Consider the following 16,413-nt stretch of genomic DNA (forward strand, 5'->3'; position numbering starts at 1 on the left):
GGAAAGAAATGTTGATGGCCCATGCTGCCATAGGAGCGAAGGGCAAAGACAACGACTCAAGAGAGATCTTGGAGGCATTGTGGATAGTTCTCTGAACACATCCACTCAGTGTGCAGCGGCGGTCACAAAAGCAAACAATGTTCGAAATCATTAAAAAGGGGATAGAGAATAAGGCAGGGAATATCTTATTGCCTCTGTATAAATCCATGGGACACCCACATCTTGAATACTGCGTACAGATGTGGTCACCTCACTTCAAAAAGATCTCTTGGCATTGGAAAAGGTTTAGAAAAGGACAACACAAATGAGGAGGAGTTTGGAACGGGTGCCATCTGAAGAGAGATTAGAAAGACTGGGACTTTTCCACTTAGAAAAGAGGAGACTAAGGGGGGGATATGATAGAGGTCTATAAAATCATGACTGGTTTGGAGAAAGGGAATAAGGAAAAAGTTATTTACTTGTTCCCATAACATGAGAACTGGGGGTCACCAAATGAAATTAATAGGTAGCAGGTTTAAAATAAGGAAGTTTTTCTTCACATAGTGCACAGTCAACCAGTGGAACTCCTTGCCAGAGGATGTTGTGGAGACCAGGACTTTATCTAGTTTATCTAACCCTGTTAAATTCATGGAGGTTAGGTCCACCAATACTTATTACCCAGGATGGGTAGAAATAGTGTCCCTAGCCTCTGTTTGTCAGAAGCTGGAAATGGATGACAGGGGAGGGATCACTTGATTACTTGTTCTGTTCACTCCCTCTGGTGCATCTGACATAGAAGACAGCATGCTGGGCTAGATGGACGCACTGGAGAGGGTCCAGCGGAGGGCGACCAAAATGATGAGGGGGCTGGAGCACATGACCTATGAGGAGAGGCTATGGGATTTGGGTTTTTTTAGTCTGAAGAAGAGGAGAGTGAGGGAGGATTTGAGAGCAGCCTTCAGCTTCCTGAAGGGAGGTTCCAAAGAGGCTGGAGAGAGGTTGTTCACAGTAGTGATGGATGGCAGAACAAGGAGCAATGGTCTCAAGTTACAGTGGGGGAGGTCTAGGTTGGATATTAGGAAAAACTATTTCCCTAGGAGGGTGGGGAAGCACTAGGATGGGTTACCTAGGGAGGTGGTGGAATCTCCATCCCTAGAGGTGTTTAAGTCTCGGCTTGACAAAGCCCTGGCTGGGTTGATTTAGTTGGGATGGTCCTGCCATGGGCAGGGGGCTGGACTTGATGACTCCTGAGGCCTCTTCCAGCTCTATGGTTCTATGACCTTTGGTCTGACCCAGTACGGCCGTTCTTATTGCAAGTGCTTTGGGGCAGGAACTGCTTGTTCTGTGTTTGTTTTGCACAGAGCACAAATAGGGTCGGATCCGTGACGGGGCTCCTAAGCACCACGGTAAAGCAAAGGCATTCACCTGCTTCCAGGACCGCATGGTCCTGTAGAACACGGACCCTCTGGGCTGCATCCGTCAGCTCAGCAAGCAGGGCGGGGTCTGTCAGAGCGTGCTGCACACTCTGGTCTCGGGAGGCGACCTGCCCTTCCATTTCGGATTGCGTGTGTCCAGCTATGCAGAGCGAGGCGGTGCTGCGGGCACTTCACCATGCTCACAACCAGCCTCCCTCTCTGGGAGCGGGTCCCGTCCCTGCGCTCTGGTATCCCATTGCCAGGGTGGTGGAGCAGGTCAAAGGGGGAGGGGTATGGAAACACATTCACTCAATTCTCCATCACCCCTGGGGCAGATGAACGTTTCTGAGCCCGCCTGGCACAGAGCGCAGCGTTGGCTTTGAACAAAGATGTTTTCTGAGCTGACCTTTCAAGGTTAATTGCCAGGATAATAAACCTACTCTCCAGTGCCGTGGTGCGAGCTCGGCAGCCAACTGAGGCCAAGCTGCTCGGATTTTAATTTCTCAGGGTACGTCTACACAGCAAACCGTTATTTTGAGATGATGTCGAGCTGGAGGACTTCTTCCTCCAACTCCCGTAACCCTCATTTGCCGAGGAGTAAGGGCAGTTGGAGACGACTGTTCTTCCTTCGACTGCCTACTGTGCAGACAGCGCCAAAAGCAGAGTGAAGCCATTTTGAAGTCAGCCACGCCATGGATGTAGCCGAAGTCACGTCTCTCCATTTGGCTTTTGCCCTGCTGTGTAGACGTGCCCACTGTGACGCAGTGCAGAAAGGACCCTGGCCTATGCTGCCACCTAGTTGCAAAAGGCAGCCCTGAAGTGGAACAGCCCTCTCTTTGGAACCGTGGCTGTGTCCCCGGCAGCCAGCAGAAGAAGGTTTTAGACTATTTACGAAGTCTAAAGGAGAGAGCTGCAACCCTTTCCCCTGCATGTTCATGGGATCTCAGCTTGGCTAAAGAGGAGCCAGCACTAGCAACTATTCCCCACCCGTGTTATTGCATAACTTCCCGTTCCCGAGTTTTCCGCTTCCCTCTGGAAAATGGGACCTTACTGTTTACCCATCACCCAAACCTGTGGGCGGGGAGTGTAAAACCCCCAGTGGCGGAGAGATTCAGAACCCGCTGGTGTCAGGCTGCAGTGCCCAGGGATGAGACAGCCTGGTGCTGCTCTAAACAAAGTCGCTCGCAGCCAGGCCTGCGTCTGCCTCCGTCACTGCACAGTGACTCACTGGAGCCTTCCCGTGAGGTTGGGGTTATTGTTTGTGCTGGCTGTGTCTGTGTGGGTGGCACATGAATTCTGCATACAGATGTGGTCGCCTCATCTCAAAAAAAGATACATTGGCATTAGGAAAGGGCAAGAAAAGTGATTAGGGGTTTGGAACGGGGCCCATATGAAGAGAGATTGAAAAGAGTTGGACTTTTCAGCTTAAAGAGGAGACTAAAGGTAGATATGAGAGAGGTCTATAAAGTCATGACTGGTGTGGAAAAAGTGAATACGGAAAAGTTATTTACTTATTCCCACAATAGAAGAATTAGGGTCAGCAAGTGAAATTAATAGGCAGCAGGTTTAAAACAAAGGGAAGTTTTTCCTTCACTCAGTGCACAGTCAACCTGTGGAACTCCTTGCCAGAGGATGTGGTGAAGACTAGGACTTTAACAAGGTTAAAAAAAGAGCTAGATAGATTCATGGAGGTGAGGTCCATCAATGGCTATTAGCCAGGATGGGTAGGGATGCTGCCCGTAGCCTCTGTTTGTCTGGAAATGGGTGACAGGGGAGGGATCACATGAGGATTCCCTGTTCTGATCCCTCCCTCTGCGGCATCTGGTATTGGCCACTGTCGGCAGGCAGGATACTGGGCTAGATGGACCTTTGGTCTGACCTATGGCCGTTCTTATGAGGGGGGTGCTATGGTGAGGGGCTACATGTGCCCACTGGTGATCTTGTGGGGCTGGGGAGGGTTCTATCGGGAGAGCTGTGTGGGTGGCCGGTAGGCTAAGTCATCCACCATCTGTGCAGTCTCCTTCATGCAACCAATGAAACTGCTACATGCAAATGTGCTGTAGCGTGAGGGTGGTGATTGGTTGAGTTACTCTGATCTCAAACTGGTCTTGGACTCTAAAGCACATGTCTATGGCCCGTACAGTAGCTGGACTCCACACTGGTGTAATTCATAAGACCAGACTGGCTGAGAACTCAGATTGGATGGCTACAACCCAACCCCGCAGTGCGGGAACAGGGTGGTATCCTGAACAGACAGCGCTCTCCGCCCTCCTTGTAGCTGCGTCACACCCACTCAGTCAGCCTAGGCTTCAGCGTCACACAAACTCCTGGCATCTTAGTACACTACAGGGGTAGTTGTGTTACCATAAGGCGTACCAGCCCCAGTCATGCACCTGGGCCCCAGGGTGCGAGGCGATGTCTCAGCGGAACAAAAAAATTGGCTCCTGCCCCAAGAGTTCAGTGTCTGTTAGTGAATTAGAGGCAGAGGTGAAAGTGCGTCGTTCGGGGCCAGGACGGCGTAGCGGGGAGACGTAGCCATCGGTACGGTACTGACCCGTACACAGCTGACGTTAACTACCATGGCAGTGCTGTCAGACCCTACAGGCCACTGAGCCCCAGGACAAGGGGGTGACTTTAACCCCTGATTAGATGGAGCCCTTCTGTGAGCCAATATGGCAATGCTTTGCCTGTTATTGATGCTGCACTGGAAGCAGCTTGTTTGGAGACTAACAGCGGGGAAGAGAGGGAAGGGGGGGGAGTGTATGGCAGGGTGTGTGTGTGCATGTGTTAAATCCCACATTGGAAGGCGGGGGGGGGGGAAGGGAGCTAATGTTCTCTGATAGGTTGTATTGGAGAGACGAGAGATGCACAGAAGCATTTTCTGCCTACAGAGCTCTTGTGATCAGCAAAAAAGAGTCAACCCCCCATTATCTTTGACTGCTAAGTAATTAACCTAATGAACACTTGATGCATGCTAAGAATCAACTGCAAACTTGGGAGAGGGAAGACAGAGTAGATGCCTGTGGCCTTTGCTTTTGTTTTATCCCCGACTGCTCCCCCATCAGCCATGCTCTCATCCTGCCAGCGCCACCCCCGTGTTTTACAGACACCTCTGCCCTCCAGGGCCCTCCCTGAAGGCAATGACGAGGCACTAATCAGAGCTCTGTGACCGTTGGCTCAGCACCCCCTCAGGATGGTGGGGGAGGGTAGAGAGCAAGTCTTTAGGGCTGATGACAATGGCTCATTAAGGGTGCCTGGCCCCGTGGGGTTCCTCGTAGATCACACCTGGGAGCTGTGCAGAGTCATTACCCTGTTGCTGGGTGTCGGAGCTGGGAATCAGTAGACACAACAGCCGGCCCAGTCCTGCTCGGTTAGGCGCGCTGGAGGCAGCGGGAACCTCACAGCCGCAGCCTCAGTGATGGTCCCAGGGATTTTATGGCAGAACAGGTCTGCCCGGCAGGTGGCTTAGGTTCCAGGCTCGCCCAGGACATGCAGGAGCAGCGGCTGCAGAGCGACCTGCTCACTGGGCTGGCTGGGAAACCCAGGAAGGAGCAGGGAGGCCTATAGAATCGCAGCCGTACAGGGGCCTCCCGAGGTCAGTCAGCCCATCCCTAGTCAGGGCCAGGGTTACGTTTCCTAGGAGCTGTTTCCGACAGTACCACATTGCTGGGCCCATTAAGCTCGGACTCTTCTCTTCTCTTCCCAGGACACTATTGAGGACAAACTGGACACCAAGCACTACCCCTATATCTCTACCCGCTCCTCGGCCTCCTTCAGCACCACTGCAGTCAGGTAGGTAGAGCCCCCGGCAGAGGAGCCCTGCCCTGGCCCAGAGGAGGTGCAGCTCTGAACCGCAGGCCAGCCTCACCGCTCTGCCTCCATGGGCTTCTCAGCATGAAGAGGTTGTGGGGCACCAGAGGGCTCAGTTAGGATTGAAGCCCTGGGTAGATAAAAGACTTGCCCAGCATCTCACACACATGCGGCAGAGCCAGGAACTGAACTTGGGTCTGCTGATCCCCACACACATGGGCTGTGTCTAGACTGCATCCCATTTCCATAAAAGGGATGCAAATTAGACACATCGCAATTGCAAATGAAGCAGGGATTTAAATCCCCCCCACTTCATTTGCATAAACATGGCTACCTCTTGTTTCCAGCTCGGAGCTTTGCCGGAAAAAAGTGCCAGTCTAGATGGGGATCTTTCAGAAAATAAAGCCTTTTCCAAAAGATCCCTTATTCCTTTTTTTAAAGAGGGATAAGGGATCTTTTGGAAAAGGCTTTATTTTCCAAAAGATCCCTGTCTAGACTGGCGCTTTTTTCTGGCAAAGCTCCGAGCCAGAAAAAAGCAGCAGCCATGTTTATGCAAATGAAATGGGGGGGATTTAAATCCCTGCTTCATTTGTAATTGCGATGTGTCTAATTTGCATCCCTTATGGAAAAGGGATGCAGTCTAGACACAACCTTCGAGTCCTACCCACAACTTGTCTTCCTATGCCACCTTCGGGCCCATTACTGCCTTGGGCTGCACCCACAGTGTGCTCAATATCCAGTGACTATGGCAACCTGCAATGCAGCCTCTTTTCCCCAGGCCTAATCTGTAATCCACTCCGTACATCTGCTGCATGGGTAGGGCCAGCAGCTGTGCCTGCGTAACAGGTGAAATTAGTCACCTTTTCTCTCAGCTCTTCAGAGAGGACACCTGCCAGCAACCTGTTACCTGGCCAACCAGGATAACCTGATCACCTCAGGAGAAAAAGGGGGGGATGTTGGAGAACAGAACAACATTAGTTAAAGAGTCTATCAGTGTTCATTTCATCAGTCATCACTCCAAGTCTCTAGCCTTATTCCCTCACAAGTGCTCTTACCAGGCCCAGAGTTCCCTAGGGAGCCAGGCCTGGTTGGTGTCCTGTGCTGCCCAAACTCAGTGCCTGTCTCTGCTTCTATTCTCCCTTCACCTCCCCACTTCACACCCCTGGAACGAGCTGGTCTGGCTTATATAGGTTGAGGCCCCGCCCACTTTCAGCAGGCTGTGTGCTGATTGGTTACTTGGAGTCAGCTACTTGTGGGGTTTTTTTCTGCTCCCTACCCCCGAACATTCTGTCACAAGATCCCAGAATGCATTGCCAAACAGACTGCTGCCATCTGTGCTGGTCTCCCAGGTGCTCTCCCACACACACTAAGGCACCATTAAGGGGCACCATCAAGGCAGTAATGGGCCCTCTGAGGTCCCTCAAACATCCTATCAAGGTAGGGTGGCCTAACAGTCACAGAGTGTGTGCAGGGTAGTACAGCCTAATGGCTAGAGTCAATATACACTTCCCCTCAGTTCAGGATAGTACAGCCTAATGGCCACAGAATCAGTACACAGTATAGTCCAGCAGCCACAGAGTCAATATACTCCCCCCCTTCCCCAGGTCAGAGGGATACAGCCCAGCAGCCCAAGAGTCAATATAATTCCCCTATGTTCGAGGTAGTAGGGCCTAACAGTCACAGGAGCAATACACTTCCCATGCAGTCAGTTTGGCCTAGTAGCCAGTGGCCAAAGAATAGGGGAAGCTCCCAGCACGGGTTAGGTGAGGAAGGGGTAGGGGGATCCGGGCCCTCCTTCTGCACTGGGTCCCAGTCCAGGGCCCTAACAACAGTGGAGCGGTTCACTGCTAGCTTGGCAGGGAATCCACCGCAGCACACCCTACCTGTATCCTGGAGGGAGTCCTCTCACGCCAGTCTGGAGGCACCTACCACAGTCCCTCAGCCTGGCTGCCACTGCTCAGTCCAGCTATGCTTCCTCCCCTGGAGTCATCAGCCCTGAGCAAGCCCCCCCAGAGGTCTTTATATAGCCAGCCTCCAGCTGGCGCATGACCAGCAGGGCTGTGGGGCCAGCCCTCCTCAGCTAGCAGAACCAGGGTTGAAACACTCCCGTCAGAGTCACTGTGGGATAATTAGGTTAGGACAGGTGTGGCTGCACAGACATGGGTGGGGGAAGCTGCAGTCTGGACGCAGCTCAACCCTGCTTGGGTTGGGGTGGGATGGAGGTGTCGGGATCTGGCTACAAAGGTCCATTTGTAGCTGGCAGGTGGATAAACCCACAATCATCCCCAGCACCAGCAACTCACGTTGACTCTGCTTTCTTTCCTTCTGATTCCATGGGAATTGGAGCTGCTCAGAGTGCTCAGGGCAAGGCACGAGGTGGGCACTCAAGGGGGAGGTCCAACAGCAGCCCCTGTGGGTCCAGTTCTGAACCCCCGGCATCTCCTGGATCTTCCATTGCACCTCATGCCTGCCTGGCATCCAGGCCAGGCCATGTTGCCTAAACTGCAATACCTAGCGATGGAAACTGCTCCGTGCCTCAGTTTCCCCATCTATCACAGAGGGGTAACTGACTGCTCATCGAGAAAACATTTAAGATCTTTGCAGGCAAAATGGAAAAGCGTCACCAACTTTTATTATTGCTGCCTGTGTCCTAATAATATTTAGCGCTTCTTAACCCCCCCCCCCAAATAATTAACCCTTGTAACAGCCCCAGGAGGGCAGGTAGCATTATTCACCTCTCTGCTTCGGTTTGGAGTCCCCTGCCTCATGTTCCTCACAGATACTGTCACTTACTCAAGTTTGTAGAGGGAGCAGAACCCAGGCCCCCGTCTCCCTGCCCTGTGCTCAGGCACCAGCCGGCGTTCCTCAGCCGGAGGGATTCGTCAGACACAGGAGCGGACTGGCACCGTGCAGAGCGATTTCAGAGTAGCGCGAGTGCAGAGACTCTCCGCTGCGTTTCACCACAGCTCTTCCTCTCTTCCCTCTCTAGTGCCCGCTACGGACACTGGCACAAGAACAAGGCCCCCGGTGAGTACAGGGCCGGCCCTCGCCTCATCATCTTCATCCTGGGGGGCGTGAGCCTGAGCGAGATGCGCTGCGCCTACGAGGTGACGCAAGCCAGTGGGAAGTGGGAGGTGCTAATAGGTGAGTGGCGCGGGCGGTCTGGGCTGAGCCACGCACAGCTCCATCCCACGCTTCTGTGTCTCACCCTCTCTCTGAACGCCGTTCCGCTCTGTGCCAGAGGCCAGCAAACAAAATCCAGTTTCCAGATGACCGTGTGGGAGGGACCAATGTGGAAAGTTCATTTCTCCCACCTGGGAACCCAGGGTTTGCCCCTACAGACCATTGAGCCTGTGAGTCTGGCAGGGGCCAATACTTAACGCTTTGGGCAAAGGTGAGCTCTCTCTCCCAGCCAGTTGTTCAGGTGGAAAGAAAGGGAAGTTTCCTTCCTGACCCCTGAAATGGTCTCTTTTGGCCCTGAAGCATGAGAGTTGACTCTTGTTGCACCCTGTTGGCTTTTATTGGTCAGAAGACATACACATGTCCACAGACCTCCTTCTCCAGGGCAGAAGTTTGGAGGTGCTGCCACACAAGGGCAGCAAAGTGTGTGTGTATGTCCTGGGGTAGAGTCAAGATCCAGCAGGTAGCAGAGGAGTTAGGAGCCACAGACACTCCAGGGCTGTGTCTAGACTGCATCCCTTTTTCGTAAAAGGGATGCAAATTAGACATATCGCAATTGCAAATGAAGCGGGGATTATCTCTTATTTTAAGAGGGATAAGGGATCTTTCGGAAAAGGCTTTATTTTCCGAAAGATCCGCGTCTAGACTGGCACTTTTTTCCGGCAAAGCTCCGAGCCGGAAAAAAGCGGCAGCCATTTTTATGCTAATGAAGCGGGGGAGATTTAAATCCCCACTTCATTTGCAATTGCGATATGTCTAATTTGCATCCCTTTTACGAAAAAGGGATGCAGTCTAGACACAGCCCAGGAGAGGAGGACTGGCTAATGCATGGTTCTAACGGAGAGGCTGGCCTTTTCCTTGCTGCAGGTCACAATTGACATGCCCCCGGGGCGCTCCATGTCTGTCTGTGCTTTGGGTGTGGGTAGGTCTGGAGTAGCAGCAGAAGTTGGTGTCGGGGTGATGGGAAAGGGAGCGTATGCCTGGTTCCAGGGAGAGCTCTTAGGCCCTCCTGTCCCTGAGTGTGAAATTCACTCCTGCTGGGTTAGCACTGGAGGCCCTCCGGACTGCGTCCTTAACACAGCACTGCTCAGCTTGGCACATCCAGAACGTAGGCCGCTGGCGTCCCTCGTGGCTCCTCTAACCAGCACCTCATCTGCTCACTGGATTTTCTCCACTGGAACATCTACTCTGCCTTGCCTTTATCTCCTCCTCTAACCTCCACCGCCTGGCCAGCCACCTCTCCGTGCGGTTCTGTGTGTTGCGCACTGTCACCAATCTCATTCACCACGTCACATCTGCCATTAACGCGGCCTCTGGTCTGTGACTCTGATTGTTGCATGTGTGTTTAATGTCCCCTGACGATGGTGTCTCGAACCCTTCTGGGATGGCAGCGGTTTACCTCCAGGCCTCCTTGCTAAGCAGGGTTCTAAGATCCGCTCCATTCAGATGTCTTCAAGGTTTCTCTCATAATGATCTGACATAACATCCACTGGAATCGATGGAAGGATTCCCATTGACTTCAGTGGCCCTAGATTTGGCCTTCGGCCTAGCGTGCTTCCTAGAAGCCTCACAGCTCAGCAGAAATCTGAGGTGAGGGCTGGGGTGGAGACGGATGATTGACCGTTGCTGTTACCCTCATACAACACACCTTTGTTAACCACGGAGGCCCAGTGGTGACCGCATAAGCCCAGCCTCTGAGCTCATGTGTTAGTGCACGCAAACATCCATTTCTCTCCATCTCTCTCTGTGTGTCTCTCTCTGGCTTTCTCACCCATTTTCACCTGCTGTGTAGTATGAATATTAGGCCTAAGTTGGCATGTTCCTTTAATTTATTTCTGTTCAAGAAGTCAGCCCGCCTCTGTTCTCTCACAGGTTCTACTCACATTCTTACTCCCACCAAATTTCTCATGGATCTGAGGCACCCCGACTTCAGGGACTCCACTAGGGTATCTTTTGAGGATCAGGCTCCAACAATGGAGTGAGAGCCAAAGAAACAAAGTAAAAGCAGCTTATTAAAGAAAAGAAACTCTTCCACCTGGAAGGGGTTTCTTTGATACTTCCGTCACTCTTTTTCTTTAACTATTATTTCGACTTTTTTTTTCTTTTCTTCTTTCCTTTTGGTTTGTTGGTTTGTTTTGGTTCTTTGATGAGAAAATGCTTGCAGTTCTTCCTACCGATTTGAAAATGTGTCCAGTGCCGCCTCCATTAACCCTATACCATGAATCTCTTTTTGGCCAGAACTTGCCGGCATCCTCATGCCATCCGTCCCCCATTGCGGAGTCCTCGCGAGGCAGGGGGCGAGGGCTCGCTGGCGGGCACTCGACTGGAGAGACGCCGTCACTTAACGCATCTGAATGGGGAAAGGGCAGGAGGTGGACTCAGGATTCGCGGACCGGCAGAGCGCGTGCATGGATTTAGAGTCGGGGTTAGGGCCAGACGATTCCTGCGCGGATGGGCAGCATGAACTGGGCGCCGTGTGGCTGCATCAGTGGAGCTCCCTGCTTTGGATGCAGAGGGGAAGTGTCCAGCAGATCAGGTGTTAGGACAAACCATGGCTTCCGGTGGCAGGAGTCACATGGCTCCTAGAGAGCTACCTGGGCAGTGGATAGCAATCCCTGCGGCTCGTCGGACTGTCCCCGTCCTGCTCCCATCCGCAGTGGTGCTGGAACCGTTTGTGGGGTGCAGTTGCTGTGCTGCCACCCGTTAGACCTGTTGAGATCCAGTTGCCAGCTCTCCTGGACCAGATGGACTGGACTCCATTGCTGCAAATGGCATCCAGTCTGGGAGAGTTGGCAACCCTCACTGCCCTGGGGCAGCTGCAGAGCCCTGGGCTGGCAGCAGGACCCCGGAGCTGGTGGAGCCCATGGCAGGGCCAGTGGGACTCCGGGGGCTAGCAGATCCCATGGGGCTGGTGAATGACAGGACCCTGAGGGCTGGCAGGACCCCAGGTGGCTGGCAAAGCGCATACGGCCAGCAGGACTCTGTGGGGGCCACCCGGAGGCTGGGACCCAAGCCTGGAGGAGCTGGCAATGGGGCCAGCCCGCAGGCTCAGGGAAGCTGGGTGCAAAACCTGGGGGTGCTGAAGTACCCCTGCATCCCTGCGCCTTTGCCCATCCCTCCCCTCCCCCCGATTGCTGATGTTTTCATGTTGCCTCTTTCACGCCGCTTTCTCCATCAGGGACTTTTGCAAAGCCTCTGGCGTGAGGGTGTTTTGGGTTGCCAAGGGAACGGACTAAAGGGAGTCGTGGTTACGCTGTAGCAGCTTCAGAGGCCTGGGGCCAGATCCTGGAAAACTCTCCTTGCGGTCGGGTGGGCCATGAGAACGGCAGCTTTGCGGGTGTGAGGAGATGCACACCAAACCCTGGAGTCCTGTCACAGTGGGCAGAGGGGCACGATCAGTTACAGCCCAGGGGAGCAGGGACGAGGGATCTTCACAGGGGTTTGGGCAGTGGGGAAAAGGGGAAAGAATCTCATCGTGCCCTCCACAGATGCATGTCAAGCAGCACCAGCTGGTGCTGCCCGTTTTCGAAAGGGGACGTGACTCCGTTTCCCCCTCCTTGGAATGCTTCCAGGCTGCCCTTGACTTTTGTTTTTACTGGATCCGATTGTGGGCCATGCTCCTCCTCTGAGCCCCCGTCGGAAGCTCACAGAGCTCACAAGTCCCTTCCTGCACTGTCCCAGCTGGAATCCAAGCAGCCGCTGCCTCCAGGGGCTGCTGTCCGTCGCCAGAGGTTGGGTGCAAATGCCATTCTGGTGCAAAGGAGAGAGTTGGCTTTATCAGACCCTACGTGAGCATCCGGACGCACATTCCTCCAGGGCAAAGTCCTGTGGTTCAGGCGTAAGCGTCGGCCACCTCCCGTACACCAAGGTCTGCCAGGCAACAGTGTCAGAGGCGGCAAGTTTGTTGCACAAATGCACAGCACAACTCGGAATCCATTTGTGCTGAAAAACCTCCATCGCAATGACATCTCTTCTGCCTCCCTGGGCAGCTCCGCCGGCATGCACTGGAGATGCCAGTGAGACTTGGGGCTCCCTGCTTGTCTCACTCACGCCCCACCCGGGTGTGCCGTCCAGCAAGAGCTGAGGAAGAGAAGCACTCGGCTGCTCTTGGGGCTCGATCTCTGCTTTCATGGGGCACAGAGGTGAAAAGCATCTTCCGGCCAATCTGAAGTACCCTGGTGGGTGTTCAGGGCGGCATGCGGAGTGGAGCAGGTGGCCCAGTGTTTGGTGCTGCACAGAGTTTGTTGCTTTCTGAGGCTGGGTGTCAAAGGCCCACGTCGGTAAAGAGTTGATCAGCACAGCGAAAGCATCGTCTCCGACTCCATCCCCGGAGTGTCTCCATCAATCCCATTTACACTACCAGCACTTTCCACATCTCCATAGACTGACAAGCCCCCAGTGCATCCCCTGGACCGACAGAGAACCCGAGTCAATACGAGGGGAAGTGACTTGCCCAAAGACAGAGGCGTAGCGGGCTGGAAGTGACCCCAAGAGGCCAAGTCCAACCTCCTGCACTGAAGCAAGACCAAGGACACATAGACCCACCCACAAGAGTTTGTCCAGCCTGTTCTTAGAAACCCCCAGCGATGGGGGTTCCACAGCCTCTCTTGGGAGCCTCTCCAGAGCGTAGTGACCCGCAGGGTTAGAAGCTTTTCCTAATATTGAACCTCAGATCCCCCAGGCCACAGATCAGCCCATCATCTCTTGTCCTACCTTCAGCGGAGACGGAGAACAGTGGATCTCCTCTAGAATGACCCGTAACGTCTCCGAAGCCGGAGACCAGCCGCCTGACCCAGTTTTCTTTTCTCAAGACTCAGCTTCCTCAGGTGTTTGAATGGTGCCGCATAGGCCAGGTGGTCTAAGCCGTATATCACTGGCGTTGCTCTCCTCTGGCCCCTCCAACGTGGCCACGTCCTTCTTAAAGCGCGGTGCCCAGAACCGGGCACAGTCGTCTGGCTGAGGCCTCAGCAGGGCCAGGGAGAGCGGGCCCCTTGCCTCCACCCAGAGAGCCTCTGGCAGAGGCACGTGGCTCATTCGCAGGACTGAAGAGCCCCCATCCGGATTCCTGACCAGGGTTTTAAAAGAGGCTGCTCCCAGAGAGTATAAGGTGCGCTGGGGCCGGCCTTTGGGATCTGGCCTGTGTGGTGCAGGTTCCCATGCCCTAGGGCAGCGTTTCCCAGTTTTATTTGGCCATGGAACCCCTAGGGTTGCCTTAAAAAAAAAAAGCCATCGCCACGTTTCGTCGAGCAAAAAACAAAACAGAGCCCCGGCCTGTGAGTCCTGCGGCGGCTCTGTCTCTTTAAGAGGGGGCGGGGGAGTGCCGGCTCTTCGCAGAACCCCAGGGTTCCACGGCGCACCAATTGGGAAGCGCTGCCGTAGGGACGTGTGTAGTAGCGCGTGGTTGAGTGTCAGTGCTGTGGTGTGAGCGCCTAGTCCCTTGGACCGTAAGGCCTGACTCCCAGTGCCACAGTCTAACTGCTAGACAACGCTGCCTGTAGACTGAGAGTCGGGAACCTAAATGCTGGCCCTGAGTCTGCCCAGCTGCGTGGCGAGGCCTCCAGAACATCATTCTGCCTCCCCATGGGGCAGTTTCCTCAGCTGTCGAAGGGGCAACACAGCCCAGAGCCTCAAAGGGGTTTCGGCACCTGCCTCCCACTGATGTCGATGCAGCGGGGCCGCGACAGCAGAGCCGGGAGAGAGAGGCTCACGCCGAGCAGCATTTAACCGCACCTGCCTGTGGAGCCAGATCCGGAATTGTGTTTAGGTGCCTGACTCCCGCTGATTTCAGTTTAGGCTCCTCCATGCCGGGCGAGGGGCAGGGGGCAAGGAGAGCCCGTGACATTTACCTTCATGGGGAGATGCCTGGCGACCGGCGGGGGAAAAGCCGTATAGAGGTGCCAGGCATTTTAACAGGGCTGCCAACTTTCCCAGGGCTTGCGGGGCGACGTAAAGTCCCAGCTCCAGGAGTCAAGGGATTACATGAAACGCTCGGATTTCACGTTGGCCTTTTAACGTACGTTTCTAGCCCGCCTGCTCGAAAACATGAAAACAGGAGCCCCTAGGGCCTCAGAGACGGGAAGGCAACTAACAAGAACCCCAGATGTCAGTACATGTGCAGCCCAGCCCATGATTGGTGCCGGCTTCGGGGTGGCCATGCTGGCTTATTGCAGATGGGGGCCCAGGGACTCCAGAGGACTTTTTTGTAGCAGCTAATGTCCAACGAGGGTGACAGCTGCGGCCCTGGGAGAGGAGGCAGGCGGGCTGGCTGCTCTCATTGGCAAGAGCTCCAGTATTTGCCCGTCGTGTTTCTCTTTCTTCAAGGCTATGTCTACACTGGTGGGTTCTTGTGCAAGAACGGCCGTTCTTCTACAGAGCATCCACACCGCCCGCCCGCTCTCGCGCAAGATTTACAGTCCGGCGTCAGAAGAGAGGGCGTCTTGCGCAAGAGCTACGCTCTTGTCTAACAGGTGTAAGCTCTCTTGTGCAGGGGCTCTTGCGCAAGAGGCAGTGTGGACGCGCGGCAGAAATTCTTGCGCAAGAAAGCCCTATGGCTAAAATGGCCATCAGAGCTTCCTTGTGCAAGAGAGCGTCCACAATGCCATGGATCTTGCGCAAAAGCACATGGCAGGGTGGACGTGTTCTTGTGCAAGAGTTCTTGTGCAGGAATCTTGCACAAGATATTCTTGCGCAAGAACCCGCCAGTGTAGACATAGCCCAAGAGGGCAGCTCCATGAAAAACGAGTCAACCCAGAGGGTGGGTTCGTGCCGTGCTTGCTTTGTTTCTGTCTCTTGACATGTAAGAGGGCCGGTGGCTCCCTGACGCCGTCTGTCCGAGAAGGAAATAGAGCAGCTCTGCTGTAGGGGGCTGGATTTGCCCACGTTGCTGCTCCCCGCACCGTGTTCCTTGCTGCCCACGCTGCAGGGAGCAGGGAGAGAGAGACAGAGAGGAACTTGCGAACCTCCTTTCGAGCCTTGTTCCAGAGAAGCTCGCAGTGGCTAAGGCTGGAGCTGAGGGGGCCGTGAGTCTGGGGCCCGGCTTTGGTGGCTGAGGAAGGAGCCAAACAGCCACACGTCTGTCTTCTCCCTGCAGCAGGTCCGCCGGGGGGGGGGAGCGCTCTGGAGAGTTGCCCGCATGGGGCCACCTGAGCCCAGATTTGGATGCCGCTCTCTGCATTAGCCAAGTGTTTTGGGCCCACGCTGCCCCCGCCTTCCCCACAGCTGGCAGGCGCTGGGGCTGGCGAGGGCGTGAGCTGAGCGTCGGTGGGGGCAAGGGTGTGACTGCTGAGCCAGAGTAGGGGAGGGTGGGAAACGCAAGAACCCATCCAGGGGGAGGAGTCAGATGAGGTTCCTCCTACGGCTGGGGGGGTGCGCCTCACAGAACCGCCGGAGGTAATTGTGTCTGGGGGGCAGCGGTCCGTTCGTTAAAGGGAAGGATGCTATAAAGGGCAGGGGCTGCAGGAGGATGGTTACTACAGGGCAATCCAACCCCCAGCACCAGTAGATATTAAGAGTGGGGAAGCTAAGGCCCAGGGGCTGGAAGAGCCCCTGGCTTGCCTGGATCCAGCCCCTGAAGCTTGGATCTCCCCCCCCACCTCCCAGTATTGAAGATCCTGTACTGGTGCTCCAGCCCCCTCCCCACCTCGTGGGGCTGGAGCACACACAATCCACTAGCCTGGGCCCCCGAGGCTCTGGTGTGCGAGGGGAACAGAGAAGGGATTTTCTCAGTCAGGGGCCATGTCCGGGAGGGGTTGGGTTTTTTTCACTTGTGTGTGGCCCCCGACTGATTTTTCTGTGGGTCAGTGGCCTTGACCCAAAAATAGTTCCCACCCTGCATTATCCGTTCCCCTGGAGTGGCCTTAGGCAGGGACTGGGAGCCGTTGCGCTGGCTGGACCCGGGTGCCTGTGTAAACGCCGCGGGGTGGGTCCGCCCCCAAGGGAAGCCGGCCGTTGAGCCCTATTCGTGTGAGCGCGGCACTAGGGCCCCCATCCCCCGCCCAGGGGAGGGGCGCGCCCTCTGCAAAGCGACCAG

General features: G+C 54.8%; 1 protein-coding gene across 4 annotated transcripts in view; it reads left to right on the forward strand.

Moving 5' to 3' along the window:
• The window catches only part of STXBP1 (syntaxin binding protein 1), a 65,312-nt gene that overhangs the window by 44,462 nt on the left and 4,437 nt on the right, over positions 1-16,413 (forward strand). For 2 of the 4 annotated variants that reach the window (XM_075905261.1, XM_075905260.1), the window contains exons 17-19: positions 5,101-5,186; positions 8,194-8,348; positions 10,257-10,382. In XM_075905261.1, coding sequence (XP_075761376.1) covers positions 5,101-5,186; positions 8,194-8,348; positions 10,257-10,366 — 351 coding nt within the window. In that variant the 3' untranslated portion in view covers positions 10,367-10,382. The remainder of the gene's footprint in view (positions 1-5,100; positions 5,187-8,193; positions 8,349-10,256; positions 10,383-16,413) is intronic. The other 2 variants (XM_075905263.1, XM_075905262.1) reach the window with 1 other exon arrangement.

The sequence above is a fragment of the Pelodiscus sinensis genome, chromosome 22 (genome assembly GCF_049634645.1).
Source record: "Pelodiscus sinensis isolate JC-2024 chromosome 22, ASM4963464v1, whole genome shotgun sequence".
NCBI classification, from domain to species: domain Eukaryota; kingdom Metazoa; phylum Chordata; order Testudines; family Trionychidae; genus Pelodiscus; species Pelodiscus sinensis.